The 24,121-nt window shown below is 43.0% G+C and overlaps 1 protein-coding gene across 1 annotated transcript in view; it reads right to left on the reverse strand.

Moving 5' to 3' along the window:
* LOC115135797 (cGMP-dependent 3',5'-cyclic phosphodiesterase-like) overlaps nucleotides 1-22,758 on the reverse strand; it is a 51,173-nt gene extending 28,415 nt beyond the window's left edge. The window contains exon 1 of the mRNA XM_029670883.2: nucleotides 22,441-22,758. Within this exon, the coding sequence (XP_029526743.1) occupies nucleotides 22,441-22,545 (105 nt within the window). The 5' untranslated portion in view covers nucleotides 22,546-22,758. The remainder of the gene's footprint in view (nucleotides 1-22,440) is intronic.
* Nucleotides 22,759-24,121: the final 1,363 nt, after the last annotated feature.

Consider the following 24,121-nt stretch of genomic DNA (forward strand, 5'->3'; position numbering starts at 1 on the left):
TGCTCAGTCAATGCTCACCCATATATTTAATTCTTAACTTGTAATATATTCTCATCCCATTCCTTCACTAGATTGTGTGTATTAGGTTTTGTTGTGGAATTTGTTAGATATTACCTGTTAGATACTGCTACACTGTGTCGAGTTGTTACGAATCCCTTTTGGCCCGACAGTCTAGGGGAGGGGATGGTAATGAGACCCGTAACATAACTCATGCAAATTCTAATAGTGACAAAGTAAAAGTGAGAACGAAATAACTACGACAACTGAAATCTACCGTCAAACTCAAGGTTTATTTGTAAACACACGGTAATGGGGGGAGCAGGAAAAGGGGCTGAGCTGGACCCAAGGAAAGAAACAATAAGTATTCAAAAACAACCCTAAACTAGACAAGCCTACTTTAACAACAGCTAACTAACTAACCAAAAATACAGTGGGTGGTCCGCCCAGTTCTAACTAGTGTATTTAACAAAGTCTACCTACGGGTAGTGTATGCCCATCGGCGACTTGTCTTGGTTTCCCCTTTTCCCACCAGCAAACACCATAGCCAAAAACAATACTCACAGGTGATGACAAATTGCTATGGAGGTGCTCAAACAAAAGAGAGCTCAATACACAAAGAGAGAGTGACCTACAGACATGGAATTTACAGAGAGATTGAGCTCTAGAGCAAACAACTGACAGGGTTTTTAAACCAAGGGAAAGGAACTGTGATATGGTAGGAAACAGGAGGAGGTGTGTTCTGATTGATGATTGGATTGGTGACTGATTGGGGAGTGATGATTTTCACCTGTGAGGGGAGAAGGAGAGAAAAGAACACAGGATACACACAGAGGATACTGGTATCCGTAACACGGGTCTAGAAGCATAAGCATTTCGCTACACTCGCAATAATGCCTACTAACCATGTGTATGTGACCAATACAATTTTAGATTTTTTTTATAAAGTGTATGGCGATTTGTTAGCTCAATTCGCTTAGCACATTTGCGAACTTAAAAGCTTTAACAAAGATGTGAATACATGAAGCTGACAGAAATCACAGTTTGTATTAAGGAAAGCATGTGCTAAACACTTGAAAACAACATGTACCTACTTAAAGACATATCTTTCCAAGGCCAAAACAGGAGCAGATGGGAAATCTAAATAAGAACGATCTAAATGAAAATATCACTTAATTTTTTTTAACCAATCGAAAATGAACTCAACAATACAGTGTGAAAATAAGCACATTAATACATCAAATATATATAACTAACCCGTATGTGATTAAATCTTTCACTAGATGGCAACTTCAACTTGTCTTGAACTGCTGTTCCACCATGACAACGATTATTTTAAAATAATAGAAGGAGAAAGATGTAAAACAGTGGTCACCAACCGGTCAATCCGGATCTCCAAGACATTCCTAGTCTATCACCTAACATTTCTGTAAAAAAAAAACTGATAAAGCCTTGCGTTCCTATTTTGTTTTATTTGTTTCACGCGGTTGGTGGTACAGTAGGTGCACTTTATTCAGCAAGTAATGCAACAAAGTATCTATTACTGGTGTGATCATATACCTATTTCTATATATATATATATATAAATATATATACAGTACCAGTCAAAAGTTTGGACACACCTATTCATTCAAGGGTTTTTCTTAATTTAAAAAAAATATTTTCTACATTGTAGAATAATAGTGAAGACATCAAAACTATGAAATAACATATGGAATCATGTAGTAACCAAAAAAGTGTTAAACAAACCAAAATATATTTTATATTTCAGATTCTTCAAAGTAGCCAGCTTTGCACACACTTGGCCAGATTTTCTCAACCAGATTCATGAGGTAGTCACCTGGAATGCATTTCAATTAACAGGTGTGCGATGTTAAAAGGCAATTTGTGGAATTTCTTTACATCTTAATGCGTTTGAACCAATCAGTTGTGTTGTGACAAGTTAGGGGTGGTATACAGAAGATAGCTCTATTTGGTAAAAGACCAAGTCCATATTATGGCAAGAACAGCTCAAATAAGCAAAGAGAAATGACAGTCCATCATTACTTTAAAACATGAAGGTCAGTCAATACGGAAAATTTCTAAAAGTTTCTTCAAGTGCAGTCGTAAAAACCATCAAGCGATATGATGAAACTGGCTCTCATGAGGACCGCCACAGGAAAGGAAGACCCAGAGTTACCTCTGCTGCAGAGGATAAGTTCATTACAGTTAACTGCACTTCAGATTGCAGCCCAAATAAATGCTTCACAGAGTTCAAGTAACAGACACATCTCAACATCAACTGTTCGGAGGAGACTGAGTGAATCAGGCCTTCATGGTCGAATTGCTGCAAAGGAACCACTACTAGAGGACACCAATAATAAGAATATACTTTCTTGGGCCAAGAAACACGAGCAATGGACAATAGACTGGTGGAAATCTGTCCTTTGGACTGATGAGTCAAAATTTGCGATTTTTGGTTCCAACCACTGTGTCTTTGTGAGACGCAGAGTAGGTGAATGGATGATCTCTGCATGTGTGGTTCCCACCGTGAAGCATGGAGAAGGAGGTGTGATGGCGTGGGGTGCTTTGCTGGGGACACTGTCAGTGATTTATTTAGAATTCAAGGCACACTTAACCAGCATGGCTATCACAGCATTCTGCAGCATTACGTCATCCCATCTGTTTTGCGCTTAGTGGGACTATCATTTGTTTTTCAACAGGGCAATGACCCAACACACCTTCAGGCTGTGTAAGGGCTATTTGACCAAGAAGGAGAGTGATGGAGTGTTGCATCAAATGACCTGGCCTCCACAATCACCCTATTATTCTACAATGTAGAAAATAGTAAAAATAAAGAAAAACCCTTTGAGTGAGTAGGTGTATCCAAACCTTTGACTGGTAGTGTATATATAATACATTTTTACACACTCAATATTTCTTTGTTGTAAATGTTTTGGCGCCAAACTGGTGGCAGTTGTGAAAAAAGTCTATATTTGGCAAAGTTAATTGAAAATAAGTTAATTGAAAATAATGCCATTGTTAATTAGATGCTATTTTCATTCATTAGGTTATTTTCTCTTGAACCATATGGTCAATTCAGTAGAATTATGGACACATAAATACTATATATGAATACACTTTTTAAAAGTTATTCAAGTATACATTTCCAAAGTTACCATAGATTACCTGTTAATTACCAAAATGACTGAAGATTCCAGTAACTTTAGTAAATGACCGGTAGCTTTGCAACCCTAAACCAGAGTGAGTTAAGGCAGTGCACTATTCAGACCCCTTGACTTTGTCCACATTTTGTTATGTTACATCCTTATTCTAAAATGGTTTAAGTAAAAACATTTCCTCATCAAACTACACACAATACCCCATAATGACAAAGCAAAAACATTATTTACATAAGTATTCAGACCCTTTACTATGAGACTCGAAATTGAGCTCAGGTGCATCCTGTTTCTACAACTTTATTGGAGCCCACCTGTGGTAAATTCAATTGATTGGACATGATTTGAAAAGGCACACACCTATCTATATAAGGTCCCACAGTTGAAATTGCATGTCAGAGCAATAACCAAGCCAAGAGGTCAAAGGAATTGTCCGTAGAGCTCCAAGACAGGATTGTGTTGAGGCACAGATCTTGGGAAGGGTACCAAAGAATGTCTGCAGAATTGAAGGTCCTCAAGAATACAGTGGCCTGCATCATTCTTAAATGGAAGAAGTTTGGAACCACCCAGACTCTTCCTAGAGCTACCCCAGTAGGGTGGGTGTGTGGAGGGAGGGAGGATGTAGAGCGGAGCACCCATTGCATCTGGAGTCATGTGTCTGCTGGGTGAATTGATCTATGCTAAAGGTCACAGTAACCTTACGGAGAATATAAGCACTGAGTAATCACATCACCTGGAAAGAATAGGACTCCACCTACACTATATGGCAGGCCTCTCTGCTTTACAATACAGTCCTGCTTCAACTCCTGAGCTGCCTCATCTGAGGTAATTGACGTCTGACTTTCGACCTGTGGCTACGGCAGGCCAGCCTGGAGGTTACCTCTGTCCAAGTTTGAGCAGAATTGAAGTCTCTCATAGGTAGCATAAACACTATCATTGCTGGAAAACAAATTTCAAATCATTCATGAAAGAGGTAGAGCGAATAAAAAAACTCCATTCATCTCAACACATTAACATCAAAGCCTAATCATATTTATTGACTGCTGCTACTAGAGACTGAGTTGGATGGTAGAGGTGTCGGATGAAACCATTTTAACACAAGACCATGCGGTGACAGAGAGGGATCCCATTTGTTAAAAAAGACTGAGTTAGGATGAGAGAGAAAGAGAGAGAGAGAGAGACTATTGTCATGACGTTGGCCTGGGGGTAGGTTTATGACAGTCATAAATACCTCTTCCCCCCTTTTTCCTCTCTCTACCCTACTGATGTTACATTTGCAAACCCCTTGGTTAACATAGAGATTCTGGGAACATCAGTAGGTGGGGGGAAATGAACTATATTCTGGTAATCCGACCAATTGAACATATGCGGTGGTACTTAATGAATACGATGTCAGTTCAGTTGTCATCTGAGACATTCTCATCAATGATAAGATGGCATAAACTCTACAGTGAAAAGTCGACACATCAGAGTTATCGGATTCACATGGAATTGTTGTTCAATTTAAATGTTTGAATATGAAATTATTCGTGATGGGATGAAATGTGATTTTAGCTTCTAAAATGTGAGATTTGGGTTTTCATAAAATAGGGCTCTGCTCAATCAGTGGCCTGCCCCTGTGAAGGGACATGGGCTATAAAACTTTTCAAACACTCCCTCCTCTCCCTTCCTATATAAAAGCCTTGACGACAATATAACCTCCTGTTCCGAGGATGTGAGGACGACGGTCCGATGTCAGAATGCTTCAGATAATAACTAAAGAACGAAGCCAACATCAGCGTGAGCTTTGGATGCGAATGGTATGAACTTTGAACTCTTATTCACTACAGTGATACCTCCTAGCCGTTGAGTTAGCAACAGCAGCTGCAAACGAGGGTTAGGAAGGAACAGACAGAGTATCCCGTCTATCACACAACGACGTTACTACAAGTATTCAATTGACCACCAGAGACATTCTTCAAAGGACAAAGGACTCGGTTTGGCAACACGGCCTTCCATCTACCACCAAATATTTATTGCATTTTCCTTTTCCAAATGGGTGGTAATTTAGAATGCATAAGATACTATATTTACCATAGCACGGCTTCGCCCTTTGTTCCTCAGTCTTCCCGCTCTTTCACTCAAACCCAGACCCTGTTATTTTGTGTAACAAGCTGTCATATCTGTTCCGCCCGCTAGGGACGTTTTCCTTTATGACGTAATTTGTAATCAAGTTATGATTAATTGTGTGTATGTGTAATTCTGTGTGATTAGTTAGGTATTCACTAAATAAATAATTAAACCCAATTTTATATTGCTGATTCAACTTGATAGCCAGGGTTCGTGAAGATAACGAAGAAATTACAACTTTCAGATGAGACTGAATTAAGGTGATGATTAATATTGACTGCTATTGATGTAAAATATTACTAGGTCTTTAAGAGTTTATTCGGAAGATAACAGCTCTATAAATATTATTTTGTGGTGCCCCGACTCTCTAGTTAATTACATTTACATGATTAGCTCAATCAGGTAATATTAATTACTGATAAATTATTTTATAGAATAGTATGTCATATAACTTAATCCGGCATAGCCAAAGACACGACACTGTCCAGTAGTATATACATGGCTATGATAATATAATTTTACAGTTATTTGAGTGCATTACACCTATATCTAAATACGCCATCAGGAGGATAAACAAGGGGAAATTCACCATACCACAGTCTGCCTACGTAGGATACGAGCTTAATCCACTGGGAAGTTGTAAACCAGATGTATAGTGTATACGTGGTGAAAGACCTCTTCCATCACATACAGACAATAACAGTGGCACACAGACATGCCAAAACCTCGCCACCATCCTCATTGGGAATGTCAACACTATGACTCTGGCCTGTATTCATTTGCTTGCCAGATGCACTCATCCCTGGACATCAAACACTTGTCTTTAACCCTTTGACAGGTAGCTTACACTCACAAACTGCTTTTCATCAGCCACAGTTTATTACACATAGCGTTATCTGCTGCTAAAATGTTACAGTGTTAATATGGGGTGTTGAGACATTTGGTTCAGCATTTTGCCATTGGAGGACTGCCTGAAAGCACTGGGACTGAGTAATCTGAGGGTGTTCCTATAGAAATAGCATAGTAGTAAAAGCATAAGTAGCTAATTTGAATGGTTTTCAGCCTCATTCCATGTGAATAAAATATCATTGTGAGAGAATGTACTGTGGATACATACAGAACCAGTCCAAGTTTGGACACACCTACTCCTTCAAGGATTTTTCTATATTTTTACTAATTTCTACATTGTAGAATAATAGTGGAGACATCAAAACTATGAAATAACACATATGGAATCATGTAGTAACCAAAAAGTGTTAAACAAATAAAATACATTTTGATTCTTCAAAGTAGCCACCCTTTGCCTTGATGACAGCTTTGCACACTCTTGGCATTCTCTCAACCAGCTTCACCAGGAATGCTTTTCCAACAGTCTTAAAGGAGTTCCCACATATGCTGAGCACTTGTTGGCTGCTTTTCCTTCATTCTGCGGTCCAACTCATCCCAAACCATCTCATTTGGGTTGAGGTCGGGTGATTGTGGAGACCAGGTAATCTGATGTAGCACTCCATCACTCTCCTTCTTGGTCAAATAGCCCTTACACAGCCTGAAGGTGTGTTGGGTCATTGTCCTGTTGAAAAACAAATGATAGTCCCACTAAGCGCAAAACAGATGGGATGGTGTATCGCTGCAGAATGCTGTGGTAGCCATGCTGGTTAAGTGTGTCTTGAATTCTAAATAAATCACTGACAGTGTCACCAGCAAAGCACCCCCACACCCCCTCCTCCATTCTTTACAGTGGGAACCACATATGCAGAGAACATCAATTCACCTACTCACAAAGTCATGGTGGTTGGATACCAAAATCTCAAGTTTGGACTCTTCAGACCAAAGGACAGATTTCAACCAGTCTAATGTCCATTGCTCGTGTTTCTTGGCCCCAGCAAGTCTTTTCTCCTTATTGGTATCCTTTAGTAGTAGTTTCTTTGCAGCAATTCGACCATGAAGGCTTAATTCACTCAGTCTCCTCCGAACAGTTGATGTTGAGATGTGTCTGTTACTTGAACTCTATGAAGCATTTATTTGGGCTGCAATTTCTGAGGCTGGTAACTCTAATGATCTTATCCTCTGCAGCAGAGGTAACTCTGGGTCTTCCTCTCCTGTGACGGTCCTCATGACAACAAGTTTCATCATAACGCTTGATGGTTTTTGCGACTGCACTTGAAGAAACTTTAAAAGTTCTTGAAATTTTCCGGATTGATTGACCTTTATGTCTTAATGTAATGATGGACTGTTATTTCTCTTTGCTTATTTGAGCTGTGTCTTTTTCAATATATGGACTTGGTCTTTTACCAAATAGGGCTATCTTCTTTATACCACCCCTACCTTATCACAACATAAGTGATTGGCTCAAACACATTAATAAGTAAAGAAATACCACAAATGACCTTTTAACAAGGCACACCTGTTAATTAAAATGGATTCCAGGTGACTACCTTGTGAAGCTGGTTGAGAGAAGAGTGTGCCACGTGTGTGCCATGCTGTCATCAAGGCAAAAGGTGACTACTTTGAAGAATCTGAAATATAAAGCATATTTTGATTTGTTTAACACTTTTTGGAGTACTACATGATTCCATATGTGTTATTTCATAGTTTTGATGTCTTCGCTATTATTCTACAATGTAGAAAATAGTAAAAATAAATAAAAACCCTGGAATGTTTCAGTGTGTCCTGACCTTTGACTGGTACAGTATACTGTAAATATCAGTGCTCGAGCGATGCAGAGTTAGGAACTTTATCTTAACAGGGAAGTCTGAATGTATGTAAACAACGTTGTAGAGGGCTTAATGAGAAGACAGAAGAGAGGTGTACTGTCACGAACGTCGTCAGGGAAATTACTGGACCAAGGTGCAGCGTCGTAAGCGTACATTTCTTTTTATTTTGAATGTCGCCAACAAAAACAACCATGAAGCTTACTAGGGCTATACAGGCCACTAACAAAGTCAACTACCCACAACTAAGGTGGCAAAACAGGCTGCCTAAGTATGATTCCCAATCAGAGACAAAGATAGACAGCTGCCTCTGATTGGGAACCACACTCGGCCAAACACGCAGAACTACAAAACGTAGAATGCTCACCCCACATCACACCCTGACCTAACCAAATAGAGAAATAAAACGTCTCTCTATGGTCAGGGTGTGACATGTACACAGTGAGACAGGACATTAGAGTGCCTCTAGCCTCCACTGTGGTCAGAAAAACATTGTTTGTTGCTGTCTGTAAACAGCAGAGGGGTTTGAGGGTAAAGACCAGGGATCTGACAGATGGTTGCTGATGTAAATTGGTCCATATTGATTTGCAGCATGCTAGTTGTGACCCAGAAATACCTTCCCTATTTTTACCCCATTGCATGCGCACACAGTACGTCAGAGAACTGACAGTGACAGTCAAAAACACTGAGCGCTGTCCTCACCCTAACTGTGCTTTGACGAGCAGCTCAAATGCCAACGCCAGCCTCCCAGCAGGCCTGTCTCCATCAGCAAACAAGGCTCTGGAGGATCATAGTTAGAGCTGAGCATCACCCACGTAGAAAGGCACCCCACTGACAAGTGCTGTGTAGAGACAGCTACGCATCACAGAGATAAGAGTCCACTGTGGCATCACTAATGGGCAGAGACATCATGGGGCTCTGTGGTCAACAACATCCCTGACTATCTCTGAAGCTGAGCTGCCTTGATGCCTTGCACAGACACAGGCCTGCCTGCCTGTCTGTCTGTCAGTTTGCATAGAAGATCAACTGAAACTGTCAGAGGACTCATGGGAGGATGCTGTGGACATATTCAGCAATTACAGTGCTGAGTGGGAAGAAGAGAAGTGGCTGATATAAGTTCTACACAAATAAAATGAAGTGTTTCGTAACACTTAAACTAGTGGCAAATGAGCTACCACCACCTTAAACATGAACTTTACTGGAGTATTTAAACATATGGTTGTGAGGGTATTGGGACAGATTTAAGGTGTACTGAAACATTCATCCTGAGGTGTTCTGAAACATGACATGGTGTTTTGTAACACCAAATAATCAAAACATGTGCAGCACCTTGTCAGAGACTGGGAGCACGAACACTGAGAAGGTTGAAAACACTATTTGAGTTTTGAGTTCTGTTAAGTGCAGAATTAGATCTCTTCTCTTTTGGTGCTGTTTCCTCTTTCTAACGCTTCTAAACACTATTGTGGTGTTTTACATCCTGTCTAGTGCAGAGTTCTGGAGTTTCCAAATACTGTAAATGGGAGTCCCTTTCTCAGTGTATATTCCCTGACCTTACATGGTGCATTTACAAACTCATCAGTAATTCCAAAAGGTCAAAAATGTTAATTATTATACTCAAACAAAGGACACCAGAAAATGTATTAATTGGTTTTCACAAAACTCAGTTTGTCCAGAATAATAACTAATGAGTACAAAATTACTTTTCAATAAATCATTTTGAAGCTTCAAATGCTTTATATTTCATTGACAAATTATCAAATGAAAACATTAAGTCTAAAATGTTTATATTGATAAAGTAAGACAGTTCAAAGATCTGTGATGTATTTATCATATTAACATCCTTAAAAAAATACAGGCAATGACTGCTAGAAGTAACACTTATACAAAACTTGTACATAACTTCAGCCCAGGGCTCAATGCGATCGCTCAATACAATCCACCAAATCAAATAAAATTGGATTGGTCACATACACATGTTGAGCAGATGTTATTGTGTAGCGAAATGCTTGTGTTTCTAGCTCCGACAGTGCAGTAATATCTAACAAGTAATATCTAACACCTTCACAACATATACTCAATACACACAAATCTAAGTAAAGGGAATTGAGAATATATAAATATGTGGATGAGCAATGTCAGAGCGGCATAGACTAAGATACAGTTTAATAGAATAGAATACAGTATATACTGTACATATGAGATGAGTAATGCAAAATATGTAAACATTATTAAAGTGACTAGTGTTCCATTTCTTAAAGTGGCCAGTGACACTTTATGCTAATGTATTGACCTGAGTCTTTATATTCAGATGATGTCCAGGATGGAACAGGGCCCTGATCGACCATTACCGCTGCAGTCTGTGCGAGGACGTCCTTAGGAAGTTGGCCTGCAGAGACACCACCCTCACATTCGACCAGCTGGTGGACCTGTCCATCCGGCTGGACAACCTGCTGGCTACCCGCGGACGATCAGATCGGGGTCTGGTGGTTCCATCCTCCCGCACCCCCTCTCCAATACCCATGGAGCTGGGAGGGGCGGTATGCAGGGAGACTGGAGGGGGTTCCAGCTCGTGCACCATCTGTGGCCGCAGAGGTCATACTGCCGGTCGGTGCCGGGTTGGTTCCTCTGGGGATCGAGGCAACAGGTAGGGCGCTCTGGCATCACCCCAGGTGAGCCGGCACCATTCTCACCCAGAGCCCTCTGTTGCACATATGTTTGTGTATGTCACTTTCCCTGAGTTTTCCCCGCATTCCCAGCATAAGGCGCTCGTCGATTCTGGCTCGGCTGGGAATTTTATTGATAGAGCGTTAACCCATAGTTTAGGGATCCCCATTGTTCCCGTGGCTGTGCCCTTCCCCGTTCACACCTTAGATAGTCGACCATTAGGGTCAGGATTGATTAGGGAGGTCACCGCTCCTTTGGGCATGGTGACCCCGGGGGGTCACAAGGAGAGAATTAGTCTCTTCCTTATTGACTCCTGTGTTTCCCGTGGTGCTGGGCCTAGCTTGTCATAACCCCACTGTTTCTTAGCCACAGAGGGCTCTCACGGGGTGGTCGCGAGAGTTCTCAGGTAGGCGTTTAGGGGTTTCCGTTGGTGCTACAATGGTGGAGAGTCCAGACGAGGTCACCACCGTGCGCATTTCCCCTGAATATGCAGATTTGGCTCTAGCCTTCTCCAAAAAGAAGGTGACTTTCCAGGAGTCACGTGTATCCCCTCTCACAGACGGAGGCAATGGAAACATATGTCTGCCTGCGTCAGGGGAACATTCGGTCCTCCACTTCACCCGCCTCCTTGAGTTTCTTTTTTGTGAAGAAGAAGGAGGGAGGTCTGCGCCCGTGTATTGACTATCGGGGTCTGAATCAGATCACTGTGAGGTATAGTTACCCACTACCACTCATCGCCACAGCGATTGAGTCAATGCACGTGGCGCGCTTCTTCGCTAAACTAGATCTCAGGAGCGCTTACAACCTGGTGCGTATCCGGGAGGGAGACGAGTGGAAGACGGCTTTTAGTACCACCTCAGGGCACTATGAGTACCTCATCATGCCGTACGGGTTGATGAATGCGCCATCAGTCTTCCAAGCCTTTGTAGACGAGATGTTCAGGGACCTGCACAGGCAGGGTGTAGTGGTGTATATTGATGACATTTTGATATACTCCGTTGCATGCGACGAGCATGTGTCCCTGGTGCGCAGGGTGCTTGGTTGCCTGTTGGAGCATGACCTGTAGGTCAAGGCTGATAAATGCCTGTTCTTCCAACAGTCCATCTCCTTCCTAGGGTATCGCATTTCCACCTCAGGGGTGGAGATGGAGAGTGACCGCATTTCAGCCGTGTGTAATTGGCCGACTCCCACCACAGTAAAGGAGGTGCAGTGGTTCTTAGGGTTTGCCAACTACTACCAGATGTTTATCCGGGGTTTTGGTCAGGTAGCAGCTCCCATTACTTCACTGCTGAAGGGGAACCCGGTGCGCTTGCAGTGGTCAGCTGAGGCGGACAGTGCTTTTAGTCACCTGAGTGCTCTGTTTACCTTGGCTCCCGTGCTGGCCCATCGGATCCCTCTTTGGCATTCATAGTGGAGGTGGACACGTCCAAGGCTGGGATAGGAGCCGTGCTCTCTCAGCACTCGGGTACGCCACCGAAGCTTCGCCCCTGAGCCTACATCTCGAAGAGGCTCAGCGAAACTATGAAGTGGGGGACCGGGAGCTGTTGGCTGTCGTCAAGGCCTTGAAGGCGTGGAGACATTGGCTTGAGGGGGCTAGACACCATTTTCTCATCTGGACTGACCACCGCAATCTGGAGTACATCCGAGCAGCGATGAGACTGAACCCTCGCCAGGTAAGGTGGGCCATGTTTTTCACCCGTTTTGTGTTTAACCTTTCCTACAGACCAGACTCCCAGAACGTGAAGGAAGACGCATTGTCCCGGCTGTATGACAGAGGAGCGGCCCATGTATCCCACTCTCATACGCCCCGCCTCCTGCCTGGTGGCACTGGTAGTGTGGGAGCTGGACACGGACATTGAGCAGGCTTTACGTGCAGAGCCAGCTCCCGTTCAGTGTCCTGCTGGGCGTCTGTACGTCCCGTCTGCTGTTCGTGACCGGTTGATCTATTGGGCCCACAAGTCACCCTCCTCTGGTCATCCTGGGATCGGTCAGACAGTGCGCTGTTTGAGCGGGAGGTACTGGTGGCCCACCTTGGCTAAGGACGTGAGGGTTTATGTTTCCTCCTGCTCGGTGTGCGCCCAGTGTAAGGCTTCTAGGCACCTGCCCAGAGGTAAGCTACACCCCTTACCCGTTCTACAGCGGCCTTGGTCGCACCTGTCGGTGGATTTTCTGACTGATATTCCACACTCACAGGGTAACACCGGGATCCTGGTTGTTGTGGATCGTTTCTCTAAGTCCTGTCATCTCCTCCCAATGCCCGGTCTCCCCCACGCGGAGGCCTTGTTTACACATGTCTTCCGGCACTACGGGGTGCCTGAGGATATAATGTCTGATCGGGGTCCCCAGTTCACGTCTAGGGTCTGGAAGGCGTTCATGGAATGTCTGGGGGTCTCGATCAGCCTTACTTCAGGGTTTCACCCCGAGAGTAATGGGCAGGTGGAGAGAGTGAACCAGGATGTGGGCAGGTTTCTGCGGTCCTATTGCCAGGACCGGCTGGGGGAGTGAGCGGCATTCGTGCCCTGGGCCGAGATGGCACAGAACTCGCTTCGCCACTCCTCCACTAACCTCTCTCCCTTCCAGTGTGTACTGGGGTACCAGCCGGTTCTGGCACCTTGGCATCAGAGTCAGACCGAGGTTCCTGTGGTGGACGACTGGTTCAGGCGTGCGGAGGAGACATGGGAAGCTGTCCATGTTCACATTCAGCAGGCCGTGACGCGCCAAAAGGAGAACGCAGATCGCCACCGCAGTGAGGCCCTGGTGTTCACACCGGGTCTGGCTCTCAACCCGAAACCTGCCCCTCCGCCTGTCCTGCCGGAAGCTGGGGCCTCGGTTTGTCTGTAATTGTTTCTTGTAGTGCTTATGCATGGTATGCTGGTATTTACCGGGTTTTGTTTGACCCATTTATTGTATTGTTCTGTTGATGGTGGTTTATGGATATTAAACCACACCGTTGTAAATCAGTTATCACACTACTGCGCCTGACTTCTCTGCTGCCAGTACGCACCTCACTCAGTATGTTTTTCTGCTGGGAGACATAAATTACTAACAATAACAAATAATAATGATAGGACATAAATACATAATTAGGTTCTCAATATTGTAATATTAATAAATTGCCATATGAATTTACAATTATGAAACATATCAATAGCAATATGCAAAATGCATACATGATTAAGCTATGCAAATATAGCAACAAGATAACAATATGAATTGTCAATAGTATGATGCAATAACATGGCGTGGTATGGTAGGCCAATGCTAGAGCAGGCTAAATTGGCAGTGGTTATTTACATACATACATCAAACAATAGATACAGCTCATAAAGTTAGTAGGCAAACAAGCCGGCAGTATTAACTAAAAAGCAGGCCTTAATTTAAAACAGGTGCACAAAAGGTGCAAGCAAGGATTTGGCAATTAACAACTACATGTAGCATCATGAAAACTGATCAATGAATTAAAATGGCTGTTTGACTTGGATTATTAGCATTGGTGGCTGAAATGCTACACAAATCAAATATTCTTATTGAGTGAATTCCTTTACCGTTTCCTTTCTCAATTTGATAACATTGTACTCTCTTCTCTGCTCTTCTCTGTATCACGGAGGCGCTCCGCACTGCTAAAGCTAACTCTCTCTCCTCTGCTCTCATCCTTCTAGACCTATCGGCTGCCTTCGATACTGTGAACCATCAGATCCTCCTCTCCACCCTCTCCGAGTTGGGCATCTCCGGCGCGGCCCACGCTTGGATTGCGTCCTACCTGACAGGTCGCTCCTACCAAGTGGCGTGGCGAGAATCCGTCTCCACACCACGTGCTCTCACCACTGGTGTCCCCCAGGGCTCTGTTCTAGGCCCTCTCCTATTCTCGCTATACACCAAGTCACTTGGCTCTGTCATAACCTCACATGGTCTCTCCTATCAATGCTATGCAGACGACACACAATTAATCTTCTCCTTTCCCCCTTCTGATTATCAGGTGGCGAATCGCATCTCTGCATGTCTGGCAGACATATCAGTGTGGATGACGGATCACCACCTCAAGCTGAACCTCGGCAAGACGGAGCTGCTCTTCCTCCCGGGGAAGGACTGCCCGTTCCATGATCTCGCCATCACGGTTGACAACTCCATTGTGTCCTCCTCACAGAGCGCTAAGAACCTTGGCGTGATCCTGGACAACACCCTGTCGTTCTCAACTAACATCAAGGCGGTGGCCCGTTCCTGTAGGTTCATGCTCTACAACATCCGCAGAGTACGACCCTGCCTCACACAGGAAGCGGCGCAGGTCCTAATCCAGGCACTCGTCATCTCCCGTCTGGATTACTGCAACTCGCTGTTGGCTGGGCTCCCTGCCTGTGCCATTAAACCCCTACAACTCATCCAGAACGCCGCAGCCCGTCTGGTGTTCAACCTTCCCAAGTTCTCTCACGTCACCCCGCTCCTCCGCTCTCTCCACTGGCTTCCAGTTGAAGCTCGCATCCGCTACAAGACCATGGTGCTTGCCTACGGAGCTGTGAGGGGAACGGCACCTCAGTACCTCCAGGCTCTGATCAGGCCCTACACCCAAACAAGGGCACTGCGTTCATCCACCTCTGGCCTGCTCGCCTCCCTACCACTGAGGAAGTACAGTTCCCGCTCATCCCAGTCAAAACTGTTCGCTGCTCTGGCCCCCCAATGGTGGAACAAACTCCCTCACGACGCCAGGACAGCGGAGTCAATCACCACCTTCCGGAGACACCTGAAACCCCACCTCTTTAAGGAATACCTAGGATAGGATAAAGTAATCCCTCTCATCCCCCCCCCCTTAAAAGATTTAGATGCACTACTGTTCCACTGGATGTCATAAGGTGAATGCACCAATTTGTAAGTCGCTCTGGATAAGAGCGTCTGCTAAATGACTTAAATGTAAATGTAATGTAAATGTACTCACGTTTTCATTGACACATACATGGATTGTTGTGGACAGTTTTATCTGAGCATCGAAGATTGTCTATTATATTGACAAGATAGTCGTGTTACTATTAACAATGGAAAAACATGTCCTCGAAGATGGAAGGCAGGCGGGAGGAGGCAAGATCAGGTGGGACCATTCTAGTCAATGAGAGGGCAGATATGTGTGTCCACAACAGGCAATTGAAATAGATAGAGGACTCATCTTTATGTCTGTGCCATTGAGGCTATCTCTATTTTAAAGTAGTCAATTCCTTCATTGGCTGATTGCTCCCAACTCATAGGAAACCCCACCCAGTTGACTACTTTAAAACTGTGGAAGCCCTGAATGACAATGTCCATGCTAAAATGAGCAATGATGAGTCTATCTATGACAACAAGCACAATTCCGATATAAAGTTGCTTTGGGGTAAGTTGACAAAATGCTACATGCGTCCTCTTCTGTCAGTGCATTTGTAATAACCTAACCATTACAAAACTTGTATATTCTATTAAATAAGCGTCACGAAGCAAGTTAGCAAGTCCCCCCCCCTAAACGGACCAAAACACTCTCTCATTGACCTCCATACAAAAATTCCTCACTTCGTGGGCTTATTTTCGTGGAAAGATTTTGGAGGGAGGGAGGTTGGTCGAGCGCATAACGTGAATGTCTAGCAACCCAAAGGTTGGGTGTTCGAATATCATCATGGGCAGATTTAGCAACTTTGCAACTACTTTAAAACAAATCTATACAACTCTCCTTCCGTGGCCTCCAATTGCTCTTAAATACAAGTAAAACTAAATGCATGCTCTTCAACCGATCGCTGCCTGCACCTGCCCGCCTGTCCAACATCACTACTCTGGACGGCTCTGACTTAGAATACGTGGACAACTACAAACTCTCCTTCCAGACCCACATCAAACATCTCCAATCCCAAGTTAAATCTAGAATTGGCCTCCTATTTCGCAAAACAAAGCATCCTTTACTCATGCTGCCAAACATACCCTTGTAAAACTGACCATCCTACCAATCCTCGACTTCGGCAACGCCATTTACAAAATAGCCTCCAATACCCTACTCAACAAATTCGATGCAGTCTATCACAGTGCAATCCGTTTTGTCACCAAAGCCCCATATACTACCCACCATTGCGACCTGTACGCTCTCATTGGCTGGCCCTCGCTTCATACTCGTCGCCAAACCCACTGGCTCCATGTCATCTACAAGACCCTGCTAGGTAAAGTCCCCCTTATCTCAGCTCGCTGGTCACCATAGCATCACCCACCTGTAGCACACGCTCCAGCAGGTATATCTCTCTGGTCACCCCCAAAAACAATTCTTTCTTTGGCCGCCTCTCCTTCCAGTTCTCTGCTGCCAATGACTGGAATTAACTACAAAAATCTCTGAAACTGGAAACACTTATCTCCCTCACTAGCGTTAAGCACCAACTGTCAGAGCAGCTCACAGATTACTGCACCTGTACATAGCCCACCTATAATTTTGCCCAAACAACTACCTTTTCCCTACTGTATTTATTTTATTTATTTGGCTCCTTTGCACCCCATTATTTTTATTTCTACTTTGCACATTCTTCCACTGCAAATCTACCATTCCAGTGTTTTACTTGCTATATTGTATTTACTTTGCCACCATTGCCTTTTTTTGCCTTTACCTCCCTTATCTCACCTCATTTGCTCACATCGTATATAGACTTGTTTATACTGTATTATTGACTGAATGTTTGTTTTACTCCATGTGAAATTCTGTGTCGTTGTATGTGTCGAACTGCTTTGCTTTATCTGGCCAGGTCGCAATTGTAAATGAGAACTTGTTCTCAACTTGCCTACCTGGTTAAATAAAGGTTAAATAAAATTTAAATATTTTTTTAAAATCTACTTTGCAACTACTTAGCATGTTAGCTAACCCTTTCCCTAACCTTTAACCATTTAACCTAACACCTAACTTTAACCATTTAACATAATTCCTAACCCTTTAACTACTTAGCTACTGTAGCATGTTACCTAACCCTAACTTTAACCATTAACCCTAATCCCTAAACCTAACCCTAACTTTCACCCCTAACCCTAATATTAACCCTTAGCCTAGCTAACGTTAGCCACCTAGCTAGCTTAGCTAATGTTAGCTTCAACTAATTGGAATTTGTGTAATGTACACATACGTCATGAAGAAAGAAAATAGTGTAATACACAATGGACTTTTTTGTGTGCTTGTCATGAATTTCAAAAAGTAATTTGTGTCTTTTTCACAATAAACTGTTGTGTGTTGAATTCTGAACAGCATGGCAGCACAATGGTTGAAATTGACATGTTCCCTTAATCGAAACATTTGTATTCTGATATGGTGGACCAAGTTTCTCATACGGTATGTGGCTGTGTGGTTGTGGGTAAAATTTCAAATACATTTGCCATCTTACTGCCCCAGCATTCAGGGGTTACATTTCTTGCCTCCCTGTCCAACTTTCACTCCATAATAAAGGTGGAATTTCACAAAAATATATTATCTCTAGGCCCTATTTAGACTTGAGATAAGATGATTTAACATGACTTGAGTCCATGTTAAGTCTACTCATCTCAAGTCTGGAACGGGCTCCAGTGCTCAGTGTAACAAGGGTGGTTTAGCACACCAGTTTAGTCTTGAAGACTGGCTGAGTGCACTAAGGCAGTGTTTTGACAAGTGGGAGACCCGGTTTCACATCTACCTTCTTACATGAATGCCATTGATGAAGGCCCACTATACACATGTGACCTCTGCTATAACTTGCATAGCCCTAAACACTTTGATTGTAACACTATTTATAATCTCACAATGGGCTTGGCAACTGTAGCCTATAATTAGTGCTAAAGTCTACCCTGGAAAAATTATTCAATTCCTCGTGTCTTATTTAAAATGTGAATCAAAATATCTAATGAAAATCCTCAATCAATATTTATGCTATAAACCATTTACAATTGAAAACCATTTGATTGTATGGGAGACAGTCTGCCAAAACATAATTTTAATGTTTTAATGTTGCCTTTTAAATGCACTGAAACACCAAAAGTGTTTTCCCAACACTCACTTAAGAACACAATTATTCAGATTAAAGAACCAATTTGGGTGTTTCAGAGTACTTCCAGTCTATTTTTAAATACATTCAGTCTATCATAACATTTACATTGGGTTTACATTAAAACAGCAGATGTCACCATAGGCGCACTACTTTTTATGGTTTTACTACACAATGATGGTGTTGTGAGTCTTTCTATTTTAACAGTGTACACTCCCAAAACAAGAAAACAGACAGACCAGTTAAAAGATTGTAATACAAGGGTGGGTTGGAAAGGTTATGATTATAATTGCCCAAATGAAGTAGCCTTGTAATTACAAGACTGTGCAGTGAACATTCATGTAAGCTTGTGAGATTGAGAGGCTTGCGAGGCTAGAAATTAGGCTGAGAACAGATGAATCCATTGCTCTGTTGACTTACTAGGATACTTCAAAACAGAATCAATATATAGTAAGCCCTTTCATGAGTAAATACATATTTGCTCTCAGGGTTTGATACCCAGTTCAATCACAAATAGATATCTCATGTGTAAGTGGCCCTCATGCTAATATCCTTGCGTCTGTGCTATACAAACGGTCCTTCCCTAGACAATGAGCTCTATCCTGTAGGGAGAGTCATAATAACAGCCTGTCAGCCAGTCATGGATAATTAAGTGTTGATTTCACCTTGCCTGGTGGGACCCCAGGGACTGAGGATGCTGTCACCGTCTGACTATCACTGTTTATAAAACGAATAATATCTCTCATCACACTGGCCGCTGCATTTCAACCAGCCACTGTTTACCATGAATAAAGCTAAAATAAACACAATCGCCCATGCAGACACACATAAACACTGAGCCAATGCTGCTTTCTTATCTGACCGCGATGAACGCCCTCTAGCCAAACAAGTTTCCTCAGCACAGCAATAAGGACCAGGCTAATGATGCAGACAGTCAATATGGAAGAGGAGGGGCAGCTTCTACACTAAATGTACCAGAAAGAGAGAAGGACGACATTAAACAAGTTTTAAAAAGCTGAAATAAATTACGAAAAACATTACCAACACTGAAAGTTAACAGAAATGTAACTGTTTTTTAATAATCTTCTGTGGCTGTAAAAGAGCTGGATCTAGGCTTTGGGGTTAAAAGAAGAAGAAAAAAATAGATACAGTACCAGTCAAAAGTTTGAACACACCTTTCATATATGAGATTCTTCAATGTAGCCACCCAATACCTTGATGACAGCTTTGCACACTCTTGGCATTCTCTTAACCAGCTTCATGATGTAGTTACCTGGAATGCATTTCAATTAACAGGTGTGCGATGTTAAAAGGCAATTTGTGGAATTTCTTTCCTTCTTAATACATTTGAGCCAATCAGTTGTGTTGTGACAAGGAAGGGGTGGCATACCGAAGTTACCCCTGTTTGGTAAAAGACCAAGTCCATAGTATGGCAAGAACAGCTCAAATAAGCAAAAATAATTGACAGTCTATCATTGCTTTAAGACATGAAGGCCAATCAATACGGAAAATTGAAAGAACTTGGAAGTTTCTTCAAGTGTAGTCGCAAAAACCATGAAGAGCTATGATGAAACTGGCTCTCATGAGGCCTGCCATAGGAAAGGAAGACCCAGAGTTACCTCTGCTGCAGAGGATAAGTTCATTAGAGTTACCAGCCTCAGAAATTGCAGCCCAAATAAATGCTTCACAGAGTTCAAGTAACAGACACATCTCAACATCAACTGTTCAGAGGAGACTGAATCAGGCCTTCATGGTCGAATTGCTGCAAAGAAACCACTACGAAAGGACAGCAATAAGAAGAAGAGACTTGCTTGGACCAAGAAACACGAGCAATGGACATTAGACTGGTGGAAATCTGTCCTTTGGTCTGATGAGTGCAAATGTGAGATTTTTGTTTCCAACCACCGTGTCTTTGTGAGACAAAGAGTAGGTGAACGGATTATCTCCGCATGTGTGGTTCCCACCGTGATTCATGGAGGAGGAGGTGTGATGGTGTTGGGGTGCTTTGCTGGTAACACTGTCAGTAATTTATTTAGAATTCAAGGCACACTTAACCAGCATGGCTACTGCTGCATACTGCAGCGATACGCCATCCCATCTGATTTGCGCTTAGTGGGACTCATTTGTTTTTCAACAGGACAATGAACAAAAACACACCTCCAGGCTGTGTAAGAGCTATTTGACCAAGAAGGAGAATGATGGTTTTGCATTACCCGACCTCAACCCAATTAAGATGGTTTGGGATGAGTCGGACCACAGAGTGAAGGAAAAGCAGTCAACAATTGCTCAGCATATGTGGGAACTCCTTCAAGACGGGTGAAGCTGGTTGAGAGAATGCCAAGAGTGTGCAAAGCTGTCATCAAGGCAAAGGGTGGCTACTTTGAACAATCTCAAATATAAAATATATTTTGACTTGTTTAACATTTTTTTTGGTTACTGCATGATTTCATATGTGCTATTTCATAGTTTGATGTCTTCACTATTATTCTACAATGTAGAACATAAAGAAAACCCCTGCAATGATTAGGTGTGTCCAAACTTTTGATTGGTTCTGTACATTTGGGGTTGGGGGCCCCCTGAAGGTCTCCCCCATAGAATTAGGAATTAGAATACTAGAATGGCAATGACACTTCTAATGATGGGATAAAGGTCAGCCATTTTGGTCAGGTAGTTGTTCAACCATGGTTTGCCAGTGCTGTGATAAGATATTGTGCCATTATGACAACATTCCATTAAAACAATGCAGTCAATCCACAGCCATACACTGGCTGGAATCAGTAGATGACAGGACTTAGACAAGTACTGATATTGTATCATATAATAACTCTCAGCTTTCCAAGAATATAAAAATGTGGACATTTATGGTCTTTGTTTTACTTTCCTGCATAAGTCAAATCCGGATTATGCCTCTACTGCCATTTATTCCAATTAGACTGGGTTGGATTTCTCCCTGACCAATATGGCTGCCATTTTCACCCCATTCTGGAATTTTGAGGGTTTATGACATAGCCTCTCTAGTATTTGAATAGGACTTCTATGGTAGGCCCCCTCCCCGAACAGTCGTAAAAATATAATAACAATTGCTGTAACACTGCAAAATGTTCTCTCAGCATCATGGCAACGTGTAGAATAGCCGGAAAATAGCTTTAGAAATGCTCAATTATCTCTGCCTCATTGCAAAATGTGTAGAATAGCATGGGATTAGCGATAAAACTGCACATGTTCCTCTCTGCCCCATGGCAATATGTGTAGAATTGCAGGAAATTAGCTTAAAAATGCACGACTCTTTTACAATCATTGCAAAACATGTAGAATAGCATGAGATTAACTATACAACTGCAAATTGTTATCCTTACCCAATGGCAAAATGTGGGGGGGGGGGCTATCGTACCTCTGACACACAGACTAAGACACAGATACACAAACGCTCCACATTGCCACCAGTAAAACATGAACCATTTGGTTGAATCGGAAAGTCCACCTGCATTTGACAAGTCTAAACAGCACAGCCATACCAGAGGCCTCTACCAATCAGCTGAGCATGGAAATTATAAACACTTCCAACTCTGAGCTGGTGGGAATCATCTTTCTCTCACATAGATTTACTCACTACTGCATGCAACGGATTTTAGTTGAAACATTATAAAAAAGAAGAAACCAGCACACTGCTCTTGACTGACAGCTGTCACTATGGTGACTGATCATATCTCTAAGAAACTGACATAAGCCAGTCCTTAAGTTTGTGGAGTACAGATACTTGTGGCAGGAGACAGACGGTGTGAGGCTGGGACAGATAAGGAGTCTTACCTGTACGGAGTTTGAGTACACCCCTCTCTCCTCCACTGGCGGGAACACCTGCCGTCCTGCTCTCCTGAAGAAGCGAAACAGGGCAATAAGAACCCACCGCAGCATAATGCCTGTGTTTCTATTGCTTCCTCCTATCTCTCTGTCTCTTTTTCTTTATCTCTGTGTTTCGTTTTCTATTTGTCTCTGTCCTTCAGCCACTAATAATATCTTTCTATCAGTCTCTTTGGCTCTCTTCATCTATTACTCTCCTGGTTGTCAGAGTAAGTGGAGACAGTCTCAGTACATAAACAAGCCTACACATTTCTGTGCATGCTCCAGGCTTCTCTCTCGGTCTAACACTCTCTCTGTCTCTCTCTCAAGACTCTCTTCAAATCTCCTCCCCTCCAACATTCGCCCCACCCCCCTTGTCTGTCATAATAATACTGTGAGTGGGGTTATTATGTTGTGTGTGTGTGTGGGGTTTAGGCAATCCGTATGTGCACACTTGTATGGAAACTGCATGTTTGTGTGAATGTCTGTGAATATCCCCAATGTCATCCCCACCTGCTCCAGAACAACTGCAGGGTTCCAAAAACAGACAGAGGAGCAAAGAGGAAATACCTTCAGAAGTATCTCTCTCTCCCCTCTCTTTCGCTCGCTCTCTCACTCACACGCACGCTCTCACACACACACACACACACACGCACGCACGCACACACACACACACACACACACACACACACACACACACACACACACACACACACACACAGTGATATTGATCTTTAAGTGCTGGTGAGTGAGAGAGATATTGTTTCAGACCAGGGTCAGAGAGGCTTGCTGGCTCAGTGGGGGTTGCCTTCGTGCAAGCTCCTGTAACAGAAGGCTTCATGGAGCAACATTCTATCACACACACACAAGTCTATTAGCTTACAATAGCACTGTCAGGTTGGTCTGTAGAGTACCGTAGGTAGCCTATGATAACTAGTTGGTTTTAAATCTAATTAAATTAAGGTATTAAATAAGTTTTAATAATCCAGGAGGATGATTGCTACATCAATGTGACATCAATGATGATGTTTGGTCCCATGATGAGGCATCTCTATTGACACAAGATCCATTTGACTCTGAGTCATATTAGCAACAAAACACTCAAGAGGTGGTAGGTAGCATCATATGACTTTCCAGATAAAAGGTTTGGTTAATGATAGGCAAAGGCTGAACACAGATAGAACATTGGGGGAATAATATGCAACACAATGTCCTTTATATGATAATGAGGGCAAATAACAAAGACCCTGATATCATAACGGGCCTGTCCCCTGTCAAGAGTTACTGAAAAGATTTTCAGTTACCTACTGAAAAGCACAGCAAAGAAAACAACCATAAATCCACCAGCATGTGCAATTGGCATAACTTTGAAATGAGACACAGATAATAAGACAAAGAAGGGCCTCCTGAGTGGGGCAACGTTCTAAAGCACTGTATTGCAGTGCTTGAGGCGTAACTACGGACCTGTGTTTGATCCCATGCTGTGTCACAACCGGCCATGACCAGGAGTTCTATAGGGCGGTCCACAATTGGCCCAGCGTCGTCTGGGTTAGGGGAGGGTTTGGCCGGGGGGGCATTATGTAGCTCATTGAGCTCAAGCGACTCCTTGTGGTGGGCCGGGCGGGTGCAGGCTGACTTCAGTCGTCAGTAG

The sequence above is a fragment of the Oncorhynchus nerka genome, linkage group LG10 (assembly GCF_034236695.1).
Source record: "Oncorhynchus nerka isolate Pitt River linkage group LG10, Oner_Uvic_2.0, whole genome shotgun sequence".
NCBI lineage: Eukaryota > Metazoa > Chordata > Actinopteri > Salmoniformes > Salmonidae > Oncorhynchus > Oncorhynchus nerka.